General features: G+C 40.1%; 2 protein-coding genes across 2 annotated transcripts; one reads left to right on the forward strand and one right to left on the reverse strand.

The window, feature by feature from the left end:
• On the forward strand, positions 1-8,455 carry acvr1l (activin A receptor, type 1 like; the record flags this gene model as incomplete). The annotated part of the gene is made up of 9 exons (XM_079216358.1): positions 1-73; positions 1,305-1,559; positions 1,682-1,893; positions 3,257-3,356; positions 4,004-4,150; positions 4,977-5,252; positions 6,165-6,362; positions 6,564-6,694; positions 7,064-8,455. 9 exons carry the CDS (start codon positions 1-3, stop codon positions 7,193-7,195), a joined length of 1,524 nt encoding a protein of 507 aa, XP_079072484.1. The 3' UTR covers positions 7,196-8,455.
• Positions 8,456-9,421: 966 nt separating this feature from the next.
• On the reverse strand, positions 9,422-13,743 carry d2hgdh (D-2-hydroxyglutarate dehydrogenase; the record flags this gene model as incomplete). The annotated part of the gene is made up of 9 exons (XM_079221575.1): positions 9,422-10,461; positions 10,895-11,060; positions 11,933-12,075; positions 12,168-12,311; positions 12,450-12,618; positions 12,735-12,928; positions 13,015-13,154; positions 13,241-13,298; positions 13,407-13,743. 9 exons carry the CDS (start codon positions 13,741-13,743, stop codon positions 10,199-10,201), a joined length of 1,614 nt encoding a protein of 537 aa, XP_079077701.1. The 3' UTR covers positions 9,422-10,198.
• Between the last annotated feature and the right edge of the window lie 4,389 nt (positions 13,744-18,132).

Raw genomic sequence — 18,132 nt, forward strand, 5'->3', positions numbered from 1 at the left:
ATGGGTCCTTGCAGTGTCCACGTCCTTCTACTGCTCTTTCTGCAGGACCTGCAGACGTCAGCTGAGGGCTCAGGTATTGTCCTCATTTGTGTTTGACTGTTTTCAGACTGTGATGATATCTTTTGTCTGTGCATGTTGTGCAGACACTTATGATCAACATCTATGGCTGGTAGCTGTTTATTTCAGAGTTCAGAGCTAAGCTAGAGTTTGAGGTGCTCTTCAGACATTGTGGCTTTTCACTATGTAGGTGATGCTATGTATAACAGTGTCACAATTGCGATGTAGTTCACTGTTTGTCACACTGCGAAGCTCTGGACATGCAAGGTCACCAAACACCAAACTGTTCCCCAGAAATGAATATACACACATTTACACTGAAGCACAACAACAGTTGCATCACATAAAATGTTTGCATTATGATTTCTACAAGTAATTAGATGTCCAGAAAGCTAAACCGTGTTCATACAACTTTTTTTTTTTTTTGCTTAAACAGCAGAATCCCTCTTTATAGAGTAGACCTACCTATTCTGAGAGTACCTGCTCACCTAAAATTGCTCTCTAATAATTGTAATGGATTGTCTCTCATTTGTAAGTCAGTTTGGACAAAGGCATCTTCAGAATGAATAAATATACTTGTTTACCGTTTGAATGTTCTGTTCCAAATAACAGAGTGGTCTAACTTTTCTATGTAAAATGTGGATCTTGAGTTAGGTGACAGGACAACTATAGTACATAGGTTATCTTGGCTTCCAGGTAAGAAAAAGATGTCTCTAGTTTACTGAAACAGTGATGACTCTTGAATGCGGAAAAGTGCAGTTTAATAATGAATCATACACGTGGTACATGGCTAATGAAATTGAAAATTGGGAAAACTGGAGGATTTGCTATGATGTTTTTATTTATTTATTTACCAGGGACAGTCCACATTAAATAACATTTAATTTACCACCTCATGTTCCAGAGTTAACAAGAAAGCTATTTTGTTGTCTGTAGTCCCTGGGCAAGTGATTACAAACTAACCAGGCTTATCTTTAGCTATTACAGACTTAATTTTGGACGCATGATAAACCCCACCTTCCTGATGTCATCGACTTGAGGGTGACCAGAGTGCCAATGCTGCTCACCTGTCTTATTTACAGTTATGTTTGCCAGATAGAAAGCCTGCTAGTTTGAGTAAGAGGGGGAAAGTTGGAGAGACAGAAGTCTTTCTGTTGGCTTGCTTCCTTAAATACGTCAACATGTGTTTTCAATGGCCTTTTTTAATGCCCCGAATATATGCTGAACTCATATCATCTCTTCCACAGATGGGAAGTTGGAGTGTCTGTGTGAAACCCCTCAATGCCTTCAGGCCAGGAAGTGCCATGGTACTCGGTGCTTTTCCTCTGTCAAAGTCGGCAGCAGTGGAGTGGTGTTTGAGCATGGCTGCCTAGAGGGGCTCGACAAAATCCGTTTACAATGCTCCACAGCGCCGTCTTTCCACCATGTCATTTTATGCTGTTCCCAGGAAATGTGCAACGGCAACACCACCAGGAGTTCGCTGATGTCTCTGCTTCCAACAGGTAGATAATAGATCATGACATGCTTCATTTAAGCATGATGAATTGTAAAATACAATAATGATTTTCTGTAGCTGTCTATTAAAAGACATGTCACCATCTACTGTTTCCCTTTTTGTCCACAGCCCCAGAAGGTGAGCCAGTTCGTTATCGCGTGGAGACCTTAGCTTTTTTTGTTCTTGGTCCCGTGGTGGTTCTGGCTCTTCTGTCTGTAGTGTCAGTTTTGGCCTGCAGGAGGCTCCATCACGGCCGTCTGCAAAGGCTGCAGGAGTTTGACACTGAACAGGGAGCCATTGATGGCCTCATCACCTCCAATGTAGGAGACAGCACTTTAGCGGTAAGAATGAGAGTTCTTTTAAAACAATGGAAAGAGATTCACAGCAGATTGTACTACGGCTGGGCGGTATGGCCAAAAATTCATATCACAGTATTTTGTAAGATTCTGGCGGTTTCACGGTATATCACGGTATTTTTTTTCTCCAAATAAACACATTAATTTATTGACGCTGAAAAGGACCGCCACCGTTATTCATCACTTGCTCGCAACTGGCCAGCAGCTGTTTTGATTGGTACATAGGGAACGAAACTTGGAGGGATTTAGGACCCAGGGGAATTCCTTGATACAAGTGGCGCATGCACGGCCGTAACGACTATTGTCATTCTTCGGCAGGCAGCAACATTTAATGTTTACAGTCACAGATACGTGTACAGCGGTCTGAGCTACTTACGTCTCACGGATAGAAGTTGACTCATGGTGTGCAAGAAATTACATCCCCAAAATGCATGATGGGTAAAGCCCGCCCACTTTGCTGCACAGGAAAAGACTTCCTGTGTGGGCAGTGTCATTTACCCAGCATGCCTTTTGGCGATGTCATTTCTTGCACACCATGAGTCAAGTGAGTTAACATGAGGCGTAAGTAACTCGGTCCGCTGCACCTTCAGCTTCAAGCTGTGAACATTAAATGTTGTTGCCTGCCATATAGCGGTGACCTGTATGACGGTATATGAAAAAGTCTTACCGTACGGAAAAGTGAAACTGGTATACCGCACAGCCCTAGATTGTACAGAGATTACATCCCTCATGTTCTTCTCACTCCCGGCTCTAACAGTGTGTACATCTCTATTAGTACGGTATTTTTCTCCCCCAGAAACTATTTAAACACAGTTTTTTCAGGGTGTCTACAAGTTGTGGTAAAGAATGACAGATTATGTGATTGATGGAACTGTCTGACCTTAAATGGTGCTGAGTTAATTGTTGCTTATTGTGTTTAAAATTAACTTTTGAAAAGTCTAATATGGTTTAATGGTGCACTGGTCCTCAGTGGATACATTCAATTCAATACAATGTATTCTATTTTGATTGTCATTCACAAGGTATATGAATCTATTTAATTAGTGTAACTTAAAGGCAACCTGATTTTACCCTGTCATTGTAGTGTTTTGGGCATAACCATTAATTAGCCCCAAATAGCCTTAATTAGGCCCCAAATGTCTGTGGTGCAGAAAAATATGTTGATATAAACAAAGAGTGCATAACGCCTATTCACTGAATCCAAAGCAAAACATTTTACCAACCAAGTCAGATCTTTGTTGATGCTGAACTCCAGTAGCCTTACAGCTACGTGTGATATGAGTATACTTATGTGCCTTCTAACGATTATGGCATACGCAGCTAATCTGATATCTGTGTCTGTCTTCAGGAACTGTTGGACCACTCGTGCACATCCGGCAGTGGTTCAGGTCTTCCCTTCCTGGTCCAGAGAACCGTGGCCAGGCAGATCAGCCTGCTGGAGTGTGTAGGTATGTATAAAGCACCACAGTCTTGCATATATATATATATATATATATATATATATATATATATATATATATATATATATATATATATATATATATATATATATATATATATATATATATATATGGCATACTAAACTAAATGATTCAAACAAAACTCCATTTATAATCTGTGGGATGGATTATCTTGTCATCGTTGAGTTCTGCGTGTGGTCACTTGAAGTTTGCCGTTTGTATCAGTATTATAGATGGCTACACATTGTTATTCTAGGTTAAGATACGGATCTGACAGCGATGTCAAACTTGTGATGTGAGGGCAACAATAATAGGACATGCATCATCACATCATTGTTGATTTGTTTAAAGTAACTGTGTCATGTGTTTCTTGTTGACTGTTACAAAAGTCTTAGTACCTAGTTGTCTTAGCTTGGTGATGAAAGGTTTTCTCATTATCAATTAATCAATCAATTTTTTATTTGAGCATTTAAATTCAAACGATGTAGGTCACATGCTTTGAGATCCTGTTTCGTACCACACAGAACTGCTTGTAACAGTTTGGAATTGGAAAAATGTGGTTGCGTACAAGTTTGTGCTGTTGATTTAAATGCAGATGTCTCTTAATTTCTCCTCTTCTCGTCACTCTTTTCCAGGTAAAGGGAGGTATGGAGAGGTGTGGCGGGGCCAGTGGCAGGGGGAGAATGTAGCTGTAAAGATCTTCTCCTCGAGAGATGAGAGGTCCTGGTTCAGAGAGACGGAGATCTACAATACTGTGCTGCTAAGACATGAAAACATACTGGGTGAGTGTGTTACGCACAAATGTTGGTGGAAAGAAAAATCTAATGTCTCATTGTATAAAAAGAGATTTTTTTCCCACTGTCTCCAATTTTATTCATTCTTTCCAAAGATTATAATTTTAGCATTGTTAACAAGAACAAGTTTCTGATACATCTTTGACTTCAGGCTTTTTATTTCTTATCGAAAGCACTTTGCCTTTACCTTTTTAGTTAAAAACATGTTTTTAACTAAATGTTTCTTTTTCAAGCTAAATGCTGTTTAAATGTCTTAACACCTTTATGTTTGAAATATGTTACACACAGAGGTGCACGCAATTCAAATTGCAACTCCTGTGCAATAAGGCAAGCCGGCATAATAGCAAATAGATTAATAAATTAAGCATAACAGCTGCATCACATAACGGGTTTGCATTATGAAGTAATAAGAAGTCCAGAAAGCAAAACCGTGTTTATACAATTAAATTAATTATTAAAAATTATTAAAAATTAAATTGTTTCTGCTTCAACAGCAGAATCCCTCTCTGTATTAAAAATAGCTTGAAGACCGATATTAAGTGAGCAAGAGTACTTGCTCACTTAATATCTCTCTCTGAGAATGAATCTTCAGAATAAATAAATTTTCCCGATTTAAAAAAAAAAAAAAAAGACAACAACAAAACAAACAAATTTCCAGCTCATATTTGCTCAATCCACTACATCTGTTCCAAATAACAGGATTACTGCGTTGTCTGTCTTTTCTATGTAAAATGTGGATCTAGAGTTAAATAGATTAATATATTATACACATTTTGATGATCTTTCATCACATTTCTTATTGCTCTTCTCTCAGGCTTCATGGCGTCTGACATGACTTCTCGCAACTCCAGCACCCAGCTGTGGCTCATCACCCATTACCATGAGAACGGTTCGCTTTATGACTACTTGCAACGAGTTGCTGTGGAGACATCGGAGGGCTTGGCGATGGCGGCGTCGATAGCTTGCGGGCTGGTGCACTTGCACACTGAGATCTTTGGCACAGAGGGGAAACCAGCCATCGCACATCGGGACCTAAAGAGCAAAAATATCCTGGTCACAAAGGAACTGCGCTGCTGCATCGCTGACCTGGGTCAGTATGTTGTCCTTTCTTCATCTACGACTACTGTTAGTCTTCATGTTCATGTCCAGTACTTCATGCTTCAGGCAAACCAAACCACTTGTTTATATATATATATATATATATATATATATGTATATATATATATATATATATATATATATATATATATATATACATAGGTTTTCTTTTTACTGTTTTTTCTCATCAAAATGCATTATGTCAAACAAATATGATGACTGCATCTCTTTATTCCTTGGATTTTTGAATGTTTGTTGCATTTGGTTACATTGGGTTGCAGCGTTCTCTTCATTTATTGATCTTTGGCACAGTACGGTGATCACACAGACGCGTCGCTACAGGTGCGGCCACTTCAAAAACTCCTCGAAAAAGCCCATCATGCAAAGCAGCAGGGCGCCCCTGTGGAGCATGGCTGCATGCGTAACCGAACCAATGTGTTAAGGGGAAAACAATGGATTCAAGTTGATATCACGCTTTTGCCTATGCTGTGCTATTCAATCATAAAGTTCATCATACTAATTCCATATCGCTAATATCAACCTTTTGTCTGCATTTGCCTCCCACTATTCCTTCCTACTGACCACCATCAAAACAGGAAGGAAGTTGTAAAGTAGTTAAGCCCAAAGTAGTAATTCTGCAAGAAATGTATTTGATCCATCGCCCATCCTATCAGACACTGCGTGTCTTTGTTGAAGTAATAAAGCTGCCTCTCGCATGATTTGATTGGTTGTGTGTGTGAGGAGCGTTTTGCTGGCGACACGTTTCTAGCAACGCGTCTCCGTGTGATCGAGGCCCATCTCTGTTTCTGTCCATCCTATATCTGGGGAATATTCGTGCCCGAATTTCTATATCGACACAGATCTAGTCCTCGACTAAAATACTGGCCTTTACTGATTGTTTCAGGGCTGGCTGTGACCCACTCCCAGGCAGACAACCAGCTGGATGTGGGCAACAATCCGAAGGTTGGCACCAAGCGTTACATGGCACCTGAAGTGCTGGACGAGACCATTCAGATAGACTGCTTTGATGCCTATAAGAGAGTGGACATCTGGGCCTTTGGGCTGGTGCTGTGGGAGATAGCAAGACGCACATACAGCAATGGTGAGTGGCATGCATTTGGTGCATATTTAAGGGCTGTTACACAATAAACAAACGCCTCTAATTTCTTATTTACTTTCATATAATATTGTATATTCAGATCTTCAGGCCCTGCTGTTAGGAGGGAGACCGATGTTGCCACTCATTCATCCTATTGATCCGGTTACTCGCTCTAATCTCGATCATCTCAATTTGACTTTCCAGGTATTGTTGAGGAGTACAAGCCTCCGTTCTACGATCTGGTACCAAATGACCCCAGCTTCGAGGACATGAGGAAGGTGGTGTGTGTGGAGCAGCAGAGGCCTTTCATTCCTAATCGTTGGTTCTCTGACCCTGTAAGTATTACTCTATTACTTAAACTGTATTGATGTATTTAAGACATGCTACCTTTTTTATGACACACTGACAATATTATGATTTTTTTGTATTACTTTTACAGGACTTTGCAAACTTTTTTATATGAAGAGTTTTGTTTTTTTTTCTTCTTCTTGTTGCACTGACTGTTTTATGACATGACTTCTTTATGACATTTTTATGGCATAAATAAAATGCTATAACAATTCTTTTTTTTGTGATATGCTGTAATCATAGTGTTTTAAAAAAATGTCAAGATTTCAATAGCAAGAGCCACCGTTCACTGTGGATATATAACTGCATGAATCTTTCTTTTTATTTCTTTATCAACTATTTCTCCCTTCTCTTAGACTCTCTCTGCTCTAGTAAAACTGATGAAGGAGTGCTGGTACCAGAACCCCTCTGCCAGGCTAACAGCACTGCGCATCAAGAAAACCCTGGACAAGATACACAGCTCTCTTGAGAAGGGCAAGGAGTCATGAGAGGGGGAGGAGCCTCAGGTGAAGCTCCCTGATGTCAGGGATCGGCTTAGAGAAGAGTCCATTGTTTGTGGAATGTGAAAGGATGACAAGGGGAAAAGACAGACGACCAGAGGAAAAACATTGTTCAAGTGTCATTCACCTTCATCCTTCACTGGCTCTCTCCCTTCAGCTGTGGTTGCCTTCCACTGACATCCCTCTCTTACTTGAAGCCCATAAACGTTTGGACTTGTCCTGCCAGAATGAAGCCAGCCTTTGTGACAGGACACCAACCAGTTGCCGTTGTGCACACTAACCTGAACTGTAGACTGTTACCGAGCGTGACAAACATGGGTGGAATATTGTAGTATTCCATCCCAATGCTTTAATGCCCATGCAAGACTGCTGACACACACACACATACTGAGTGTCTCTTATAATTACATTTCTGATCCCCAGCCTGTATTTTTGGCATGTGGTTGTGGCATTCTGCTCAGAGACAATCAGAAGTGTTTCACTCATTCAGCTTTAATAGAACATTACAACTGTCGCTACAAAGACTCACAAGACAAACCACACAAATATGTTCACTTACAAAAGGAAAACAGCCAATAGAATCAAATGTTTTAAATTTTTAAATTTTTGTTTTATATTTATTAAATCGCCACTGCTACCAAACTGCTGTGGATAATGTAACACTGATGGTGTGTGAAAAGGATTGTATACTTAGGCATTAACTCTACTGGACTTTCTGCACCCATATTGTCATTATTGGAACTCGTGAGAAATCTTTTCTTGAGAAATTGGAAGACAAGAGTCGGAAATTGTTCCTACTGAGCTTGTTTGTAAGATGTGGGAAAAATGGATAAAACACTGAAGATAGACACTGCTCTGGAGTAGAAGCACACTAAGTATCTGTCATAGGAATTAGTTTATATAATATAACATGAATATGATCCTCTCTGCCTGGCACATGTCGTTAACTCACTGTGGCTCTTCTGTGCAAGCAGAGAGGAATCGAGGAAGACTTGTTTGTGATGGAGGTGAAGTTGTTTTCTGTGGACTCCTTGTCTACCAACATGTCATACACGTCGCCTGAATAGCAAGAAAAAACACTCCATCTTCATTTGGAAAGTGTTTTATTCAAGATTCATTTTAAACAGACAAAGTTGCCAAGGTGTTTGGTTACAACTTAATTTGTTCTCAAATGCTGGGTTTGTTTAAGAAGAAAAAAAGTTGCTTTGTCTTTTTTATATGTAATAAAACAGTTACTGCACTCTTGCTTAGTGATTAGCCAGACTTTTCTCATTATTCTTGATTAATCCTTCTTGCTCTGTTTCATCACTCCCTAGTTAATCTCATGGGTCTAAAACACAGACATGCACAAACGGGACCTGAACGCATTATTGTTATTCGCTCACAGCCTTTGGGAGTTGGTGCCTTGCTCAAAGGTACCTCTCCAGCTACCAGTCCACACTGAAGAGTTTTGAATGGATGAACACTGTTATTAAAACCTAGTATGTCATAGCAATTCTATAAAACATTTATACAATTATTAACATTTATAACATTTACACAATAAAAAAAGCCAGTATATGTAGTATTTTTTTTTTAGAGTCATAAGAAAAATCCATCTTTAAATCATATATTGAAAAGTCATGACAAAGAAATCTTAAAAAGGTAATTGTATAGTATGGTAAAACAAATGAAAACTCAGAGCAACGGACAAATGTTTTTCAACTTTATAGATATAGTATATATATCACATCTCCACCGCTCCCACAGTATTGAAGCGTATGTAAGACTGATAAGCTTGAAATGGACAGGATAGGCATTTATTGGACTTTTGGTACCCATATTGTCAATAAAAGGGGATAGTAAGAAATTATTAGTTGAGGGCAAAAGTGCCATGAACTGACAAAAGAATAAAAATATAACAGATACATAATTATTCTGGTAGTTTCTGGAGTCAAAACACACACACACACACACACACACAAAAGAATATGAATCATCTGCCCGGCACACGTCTGCAAGCAGAAAGGAATCAAGGAAGACTTGTTTGCGGTAGAGGCAACATTTTTAGGATATTGGAGGTGAAGCTGTTTTCTGTAGTGAGACGGGCTTCTATTAACTCCTTATCTCCTATCAAGCCACAGTGCACAAGTGGCCCGAATAACAAAAAAAACAATCAATCTTCATTTGGAAACTGTTTTATTAAAGATTCATTTCAGACAAAGTTGACACGATGTGTGGTTACAAATACAGTTTTGCAGCCTGTGTTGTGATTTAAAAAAAAATGTACAATCAATGGCCAGTTGTTAGATCCAGCTCACTCAAACTAATGCAGTCTAATACAACAGTCCTGCAATACATCAGACCTTCTTAAGGTTATGTTCAGTTTTTCTTTACGTTTTAGAGGTGTTGATTCAACTGTATTGCATTGTACTGACAGGTGTTTCTATTATTTTGTTCATCCCATTTTTATCAGAGTAGGCTTAAATAAATATCAGTTTCAATTCAGTTCAACAACACCACAAACTGCAGCTTTCAGCAGTGCCCATGAAGTTGAATCACCTCAAGTTTTCACAACAAGTTTTTAACATTATGAACCCTGACTGCATTAGTTTTAGCTCAGTGGATCCAACACACTATTAACAGTAGGAGTGTATTTGTACAAATACAATTTAGGGTTCACAATCTTTCAAGTATACATTTAAATAGTCAGGTTTATATGTACATTAGTAATTTACACAACTTTGATCATGATCGGTGTTAAGGTGTTTGTACATTATATTCCCTTTCTTCCTTCCAGCAGTGCTCTATGGACTAAGTAGAAGATGTCCCAAGTGTGAACAGCAGAGAAGCGGATGTCTTTCTAAAAGGTAGTGCTTTGTGCAGATGACAACGTAACGACTTGCAAAACCTGCAGCTCGGCCCTAAATGTGTGAAAAAGGTTTCATAGAAAAGAGCTGGAGCCTCCATAAACACACATGTGGCAATAAGGTTGTGGCTCGGAGCTTTGGTTCATTTCAGGTCATCTGGTAGAGTCTTGTATGGGTTGAGGATGCCCTTCGGGTCCAGCATGGCCTTGATATTACCCATCAGAGCAACAGCCTGGCTGGGTTTGCTGTAGTAGATATAGTTCCTCTTCTTTAGGCCCAGTCCGTGCTCTGCACTGATACTGCCGTGACAGCTGGCCGTCCACTCGTAGACGAAGGGCTCGATGGCAGCGAGAAGAGCGGGATCTTTGGCAGGAGAGGTGATGTTCAAGTGCAGGTTTCCATCTCCTAAAAGTACAGATGGCAAGGTAAGCGAGTACAATTTGTAGTGAGGCACGCGTTCGACTGTGGCTCAGAGTCAAAATGCTCTCATCAGTGTGTGATTGGGTGCGAATGATTAGCTAGTTCTGACTGGCAAGTGACACCTTACATGGTGTGTGTGAATGGGTGAGTGACATGTAGTGCTACTTTCAGAGGTCAGAAGACGAGAAGGGCGCTATACAAGTACATTTACCATAATGTAAATCACCTATATACCACAATTACTTAATATTTCAGAATGGAGATCAAGCCATTGTAGGTATTGTAATAAAAAAGATCATATCTCATGCTAGCAAGCTATTATTTCACTATAATATATATATATATATATATATATATATATATATATATATATATATAAAAAATAATTGTTTCATGTCTTTCCATCTTCTGGTCTTACCGACGTGTCCGTATCCCACCACACTCTTGGCTCGGTCCCCCAGGTGCTCCCTCATGTCCGTCACCAGCTGGTAGATCCGCTCCACCGGAAGAGAGATATCATACTTGTAAGTGAAGCCCTCGTGAGTCAGCGCCTCTGTGACACGTTCACGCATCGACCACAGGGCCTGTAAAGGTAGTAGTGGAAAGTTAGATTACAAGATTACACTCTCTGTTTGTTCCACTGCCATCAGGGAGAAAATTCAGGACTATTAAAACTTGGACTAACAGGCTGAGGAACAGCTTTTTCCCCAGAGCGGTTTCCTCCATCACCCACCACCCCACCCAGCTCACACCGGACAGTGCTACGGGGGGACACAAATAGACAATAACACAACACTTTTTTCACTTTTAAGCCATTGATGCCCGTGTTTTATTTATTTATTTTTATTTTTTATGTCTTGTTCTAAATTAGAATGTCCTGTCTTAATGTTTTTTATACATGTTTTTACCTGGTACTGTTGTACTGACTGATGAGTCGCCAACTTAATTTCATTTCATGTTTTACAATGACAATAAACTCCCTTACCTTACCTTAAGATCTTTATCACTTTAACCAGGATGTTAAACATAGTTAAGGCTAGAAGGGAGTCATTTTAAATCATAAATTAGTTTCAGTTCACACCCCCCAAAAAAATTTGGAATTGTAGTTTTTAGCAAACATTTCTGAAACAGAATAAAATACTGTATTTGTTAGGGACTATTTTCCACTGCAGGGTTTTTGCTGTGGTATGTCTTAACAGCAGCATTATGGTGGATGTGGGATTGACTCAAAATAAATCGCTGTATAAAAATGAGCATGTCACTTAATGCAAAGGTGTGGCTCATTTATGTTATTTTTTTAATAGACATTGGAAAACAATGGAGCCTTATAGCACAAAGGAATAAGCTCCATCACAGTTTGGCGAAACAGAGATAGCTTTTAGTTTGCTTATTGTCTTTTCATGGATTTGTTGGAGGATATAAACAGACTTATTCTGAAGACAATTTGAGACCAGACCTTTATTTTTGAGTCTTCAGTTGCTACAGTCCCATCTGTGACCAATAATGAGTTCATCGCCTCCTCTAGGAAATTGTGGAGTTTCTCCCCGTCATGCGTTGGGTCAGATCCAGATGTTTCTATGACAACGTAGAATGAACAAGCTGCAAGATGGAGGAAAGAGTTTGTCATGGGTGTGTGTGTGGTTAACCGCTTTATTAATTAAGTGTTTGCATGTGTGTGTGCGTTTGACTACCAGAGATGGGATTGGGAAGTTTGAGGTGCGTATTCAGCAACCTCATACATTCACTATCCAGGAATTCGTAGGCTGACAGAATTTCTCCCAGCATGCCTCTGCAGAGCTGAAATGTCTCCAGGAGCTGCTCAAAAGTCTCACAGCCTAACACGAATTAAAGAGAACAAAACCCAGCTTGACATTTATCAACTGGACTGAGACACAATTTCCCTAACGTCCTGTAAGCTGCTGTAATGTAGTTTGAGCGGTTGTAAAAAGGGAGTAACAACGACCAAATCGTACCCAGAAAAACCACATTAACAGATTTGGGTTTCCGTGGACAAAGAATGGACACTGCAGTGATGACCCCCAGTGTGCCCTCTGACCCGATAAAGAGCTGCTTGAGGTCATATCCTGTATTATCTTTACGCAGTGTGGCCAAGCAATCCAGCACTTGCCCATCTGCCAACACCTGTACATGCCACATACATATGCAAACAAACATTAGTGCACATATCCATATATTTTGTAATATAATACTTGATGCTGAAAAACATCTAAAGTTCCTTATTTATTCATTCCACTCACCACCTCCAGACCCAGCACAGTCCCATGTAAGGAACCATATCGCAGCAGCCGGAGTCCACCTGCATTCGTTGCCACATTTCCCCCAATGTGGCAACTGCCTTTTGCCCCCAGATCAAGTGGCATGATGTAGTCTCTCTCCTCAAGGTACATGGACAAGTTCTCCAAGACACAACCTGCCTGGCAGGTCAGAATGCCTGACAGATGGAGGAAATACTCCTTAAAGATTAGTCTAATATGCTCCAAGTACATAAGCAAACATTGAGAACATGTTAAGACTTACCAGAGATACTATCAAGCGTAAGGATGTTGTTCATAAGGGCAGTGGAGAGGATGATCTCATCATAAACAGGCACGCTGCCTCCAACCAGTCCAGTGTTGCCTCCTTGAAGGTTCAACGCCAGATTACGACCGTTACAATACCTACAGGAGGGGAATACAACAACTTAAACCACCGTATACACCCCTCGCTTGTGTATTTTTCATTACATCCACTATTTGTTCTTTACTTGAGAATTTGAGAAACTTCCTCTGTTGTTTGAGGTCTCAGTAACACTTCACTGGAACCTGCAGAAGATGTATGAACAGAGAAATGAGAGATGAAAGACATTATCTGTGAAGTGGTGTAACTTCTATCATGAAGTGGGATGAGCGGAATTACTTTCTCGTCATTACCTCTCACTGACTTGAGCCAATCCACATTGCTGGACTCCAGCAAGTCAGGGTCAGTGATGGCTCTGCCTGGTAGGGTCTTCCTGAAGAAGGCTAAATCTTCCAGCGTTATTCTGGAGAAGGGTCGCCTGTCCGGGGCCGCAGCGGGGTCAGACCCGCCTGCCCCAGAGTGCAGCTTTCGACAGCAGACTCCAGACTGCCATGAGGTGGTGGGAAGAAAAGATCTGCAAAAGTCCACAGATGGACGTCCTGCTGTGGCTGTGGATGAGAAGGTGCTGTGTGGGCTCAGATGTCTGAGAGCTGTCCTCAGTCTTAATGTTCTCTGGAAAAAACCCACCATGACTGGAATATAGATGCAAACAGGCTGCAGAAAAGACAGGATGAATCATTAACACGTTTTCTTCAACATGGCAGCTGGCACTCACTTCAGCCGATGTTCTTATTCTTATTTACCTGGTATGGAGTTGGGTCGAGGTGTGTGGAGCAGTTAGGTAAAGTACAACTAAAACTACGTGTCCCTACTCATTTGTCAGCTTTGTAGCTAATGTGTGTTAGCCACTGCTGTAATGAAGTCTCAAAGTACTGTCCTCCTGTAGAATATGAGTCTATAGGCAACTTATGTATGAGCTGTCCACATACTGAAAAGCTCTAGATTAGAATAATTTGAATCCTCAGAGAGAAACCAGGATAATTTGATAAACAAAAACTAAATTCAACAGTAAATTAAGGAGGTTTTCAGTTACTTCTAAGATTAAAATCGTTATAGTCAGTCAGTGCGTTCATGAAGATGCCTGAACACCTGCTTCATTTCTTCAGAGATCACGTTAAAACTGTTCATCTTAACTTGATTAGGGGATAGTTTGACAAGGCATGTGATATCCTAATTTACTCACCATTAACGTCCGCCTAACAACCCGCACCTCTCCGACCGCGTGTCTTCTTTCATGTCATATCTCCGTGCAAAATCTGTGACAAAGTTGAAGGGCAGTTTGGTTACTTAAGCATGCTAATGTTTACAACTAGCAAGAACTCTGCAACTAGCATGTTATGGAGAGATTGAAAAAGGTCATGTGGATGACAACGGACCAATGAGAAGCCTTCTTTTTTTATGACCCCTCTCTGAGTCCTGAGTCCTGTTTACTAGTGATGTGTCCTTTCGTGTCGAGGCTTCGATGGACGTGTCGAGTAATCCAGGTAGATTTTGGTGAAGCGCGTATCGAGGCTCGTGTCGATGACGTATGCGGTGACGTTCGAAGCCTCGCGAGCCGGCCGTACCACGTGACTGATTCAGAAAATGGTTCGTGGGTTTGCCGTGCGATTTGAAATATAAGGGGCAGCGAAACTCAATGGATTCCCCCCTCCTATCTGTACCCAGCTTCATGTGTGCCTGTGAAAGGGTATTTTATAAAGCAGGCGAAATAGTCTCAAAAAGCCCAGCACTGTGGAAAAGTTCTTATTTTTACTTAAAACATTGGACACATAAACATGGACTAACGGAGCCGAGGATCGAAACACCGATCCTCTGACTGAAAGTCGGATATATCTAACCACTGACCCACAGTCACATCACAACCCTCTCCCAATTTGTTTCGACTTTTGATTTTGACCCCGCCATTATATCATAAAGATAGACACAATATGTATTGGCGTCACAAACATCATTTATTAAATGTAAAGCTTCACACACCAAAGCCATGGTGTCGTTATGATCACTCTGCTTGTTTTACATGTATTGTCCACTTGGTGGCGCAGTAGAGCAAATGAAGCTTCGGCCCATTAGCGAACCAATTGGATGGAAAGCTTCAATGCGTCAGGAAGCTTCATCTCGCCATCACTACTGTTTACTGTTTCCTTATTCCTTGTATCGCAAGTTTCTTATTTGTCGTTTCCTCGTTCCTCGATCTTAGAGGAGCTATGATCAAAGAGCCCCGAGAGCAGCCTTTCAGGAAGTGTTTTAACACTCGACACGCCCCCTTATTGTTCATCAGCTATGTGATTGGACGCTGCAGATTGCTGGAGTTTCATACCAGAGTGAAGACGGATCACAGATTAAACTCAACTTTTACATTTGATTTGTTTTCTGATTCACCATCTGGTTAAATATGTTCATTGTAGGTCTGAACAGCAAAAGGACCACAACGTTTTTTCATTTATTAGAAAGAGCTCATCAACAGAGCCCGGGTCCACTGACTGATTCTGTCACCCCCAGGACTATTTTTCGGACTATTTTTTCACCCCAGGACTATTTTCGGATATTTTTCGGAATATTTTCTCACCACCAGGACTATTTTTCGGAATATTTTTTCGGACTATTTTTTCATTCTTTTCTTTCCTCTTCTTCCCTTCTTTTCTTTCTGCTTACCGGTCACTCCCCTGCACACTTCATATTTAAAACACTTCATATTTAAACGCCCATGCCACTCAACATACACTTTCACTTAAACACCCGTCACTTTAACATTCACTTTAACGTACACTTACATTAACGTTATCTGTTTATCTGAGCACTTTATCGTATACTTGATTTAATATCATTGCACTGTTGTTGTCGTTGATTGATTGTTTGTCTCGTCTAAAGAAAAAATCCTCGATTGTGTAAACATTCCTGGCAATAAACGGTTTCTGATTCTGATTCCTTCAATAACGTTTATTATGGACACAATTAAAGTCAGAGAAAGAGCAGAAGAGACAAACACTTTTTACATTTATCATAATTTCCATTCAGTCACGTGAGGCTGATCATTCCTCAGCCGACTGAAGATTCGTCAAGAAGCTGGCAAACTATGATCATTATGGGTTTTAAATTAAAACCCATAATGATCATAGTTCAGGGTCCGGGGCATGCTCCCCCGTAAGAAAAATGTAAATATTCCATATTTTAAAGCATCAATCTGATGCATTTTGAGATGCTTTGTTTGCCAACCTGGAGAGAGCTGGAGAAACGCAACTTCAGGCATGAGTCAAAAATTATTATGGCCTCCTTACTAAGTATTATGCAAGCCATTTCATGTCAGCCTGTCACTGGGTCTAACATGTACAGTATATGAGGCACAATATGGTAAGGGCACCACAAATGGCTTAATGCATAACCCCCACAAGAGATGGTGGACATGCTGTAACTTAACTTGTCTACTCTTCCATCATGATTGACAGCCAATACAATGTAATTCAGATTGTAATACATTTTATTGGCAAAGATAACAATTTACAGTTCGTAATACTCTCAGAACCAGATTATTTTTTCTTCTTTGCCTGAACCACCAGTGTCTCCATCGCCCGCTTTCACTGTTTTGCCACATGTCTCAGCCTTGCCCTTTTCTCTTCTTCAGCAGTCTGTTTCTTGGCCTGCTGAGCACTGCCAGATGCTTCTGATGGTGGTCTGCACTGGTGATCCTTCGCGTTAACATTTCCATGCACTCGCGCTCCCTTCTGGCACGCGCACCTGTTCGCAGTTCACTGAATAGAAATACCCCACGACAAAAAAATCCTCATCGACTCTACACGATTCACGTAGGTCACCTATTTTGGTTTCAAAACGGCGAATTTCATGCACACCTCTCTCTGTGTGACAGTGATTATAACCGCATAACTATGGATTATAATTAACTAGAGGATACACTTTTTCCATGTTTATTGTTATGCACCTTCACCTAGACAAATTCCTTGTATGTGCAACATACCTGGCCAATAAACGATATAGATTTTCTGATATTAAAGCAGACAGTCGATGCATGTTCGTTCACTTTTTATTGCACGAGTCAACAGACGTGAGATCCTGCAGAAAAGTGTTTCAGCACTGAATCAAGAAAAAAAACAAAAAACATACAGAGAAATTGTATATTTACAATAGATGCATCACTATTACCACTTATACATTATGTACATATTAGTCTCTGGTTTTACTATGACAGTAGTTACAGAATGAAACCCCTACTCACATGTTTACACTTCAGCTCTACAGGGAATTACAGTGCTTATAAAAATAACTGGCTGGACTACATTCACTCAACACAAGTCACGGTTAGGATACATACAAAGTCGAAAAAAAAACACTTGTACGAGACTCGCTGCACCTCTGGACATGTCCCATTCACACACACTGCGGAAACAGAAAAGAAAAGAAAAAAAACACAAAAAAGGTGCAGTTATGAAAAAAAGAAAAGAAAATGGCCTCCCATCTGTCTGTACAACTCAAATTTAGGTTTTTGGAGACGTTTTAGAAGAAAGAAAAAAAAAAGCACAGATAGTGGCTTTAAAATACAAATGTCTGCTTGTTTGAAGTGATTCAGATTCTAAGATGAGTCCCATTTCTTTATTTTTTTAATGAATGTCCTGATATGAAAATGTAACAATGCAAGAACAGTCTGTCGCCTCGGTGCTGCTTGAAACTCAATAACCTCTTAAAAGAAAAACTCAATGACGACATAAATTCTAAATGTTCCGTTTGCTTAACGCAGACTTAAATATGACATTTGAGACAAATTATCAGTGTTTAATCTGGCATCTCCAAATAAAGGTTTTTATTTTTATTTGTTTGCTTAACCAACATGCATCTGAAATTGTTTTAAAGCTCCTAGTACAGTGGCCATATGAGGACATTTAAGATGTAGTTCCTAGCTCCAGTCTAATGGACTCATCACTTTGAAGTGAAGATCGCAAAAGAACATTTGTTTTTCTCAGCTGTTAGTTTGACTTGGATGCTGGATAATGCAAATGGTATCCATAGTGT

Source organism: Taurulus bubalis, assembly GCF_910589615.1.
Source record: "Taurulus bubalis genome assembly, chromosome: 1".
Classification (NCBI taxonomy): domain Eukaryota; kingdom Metazoa; phylum Chordata; class Actinopteri; order Perciformes; family Cottidae; genus Taurulus; species Taurulus bubalis.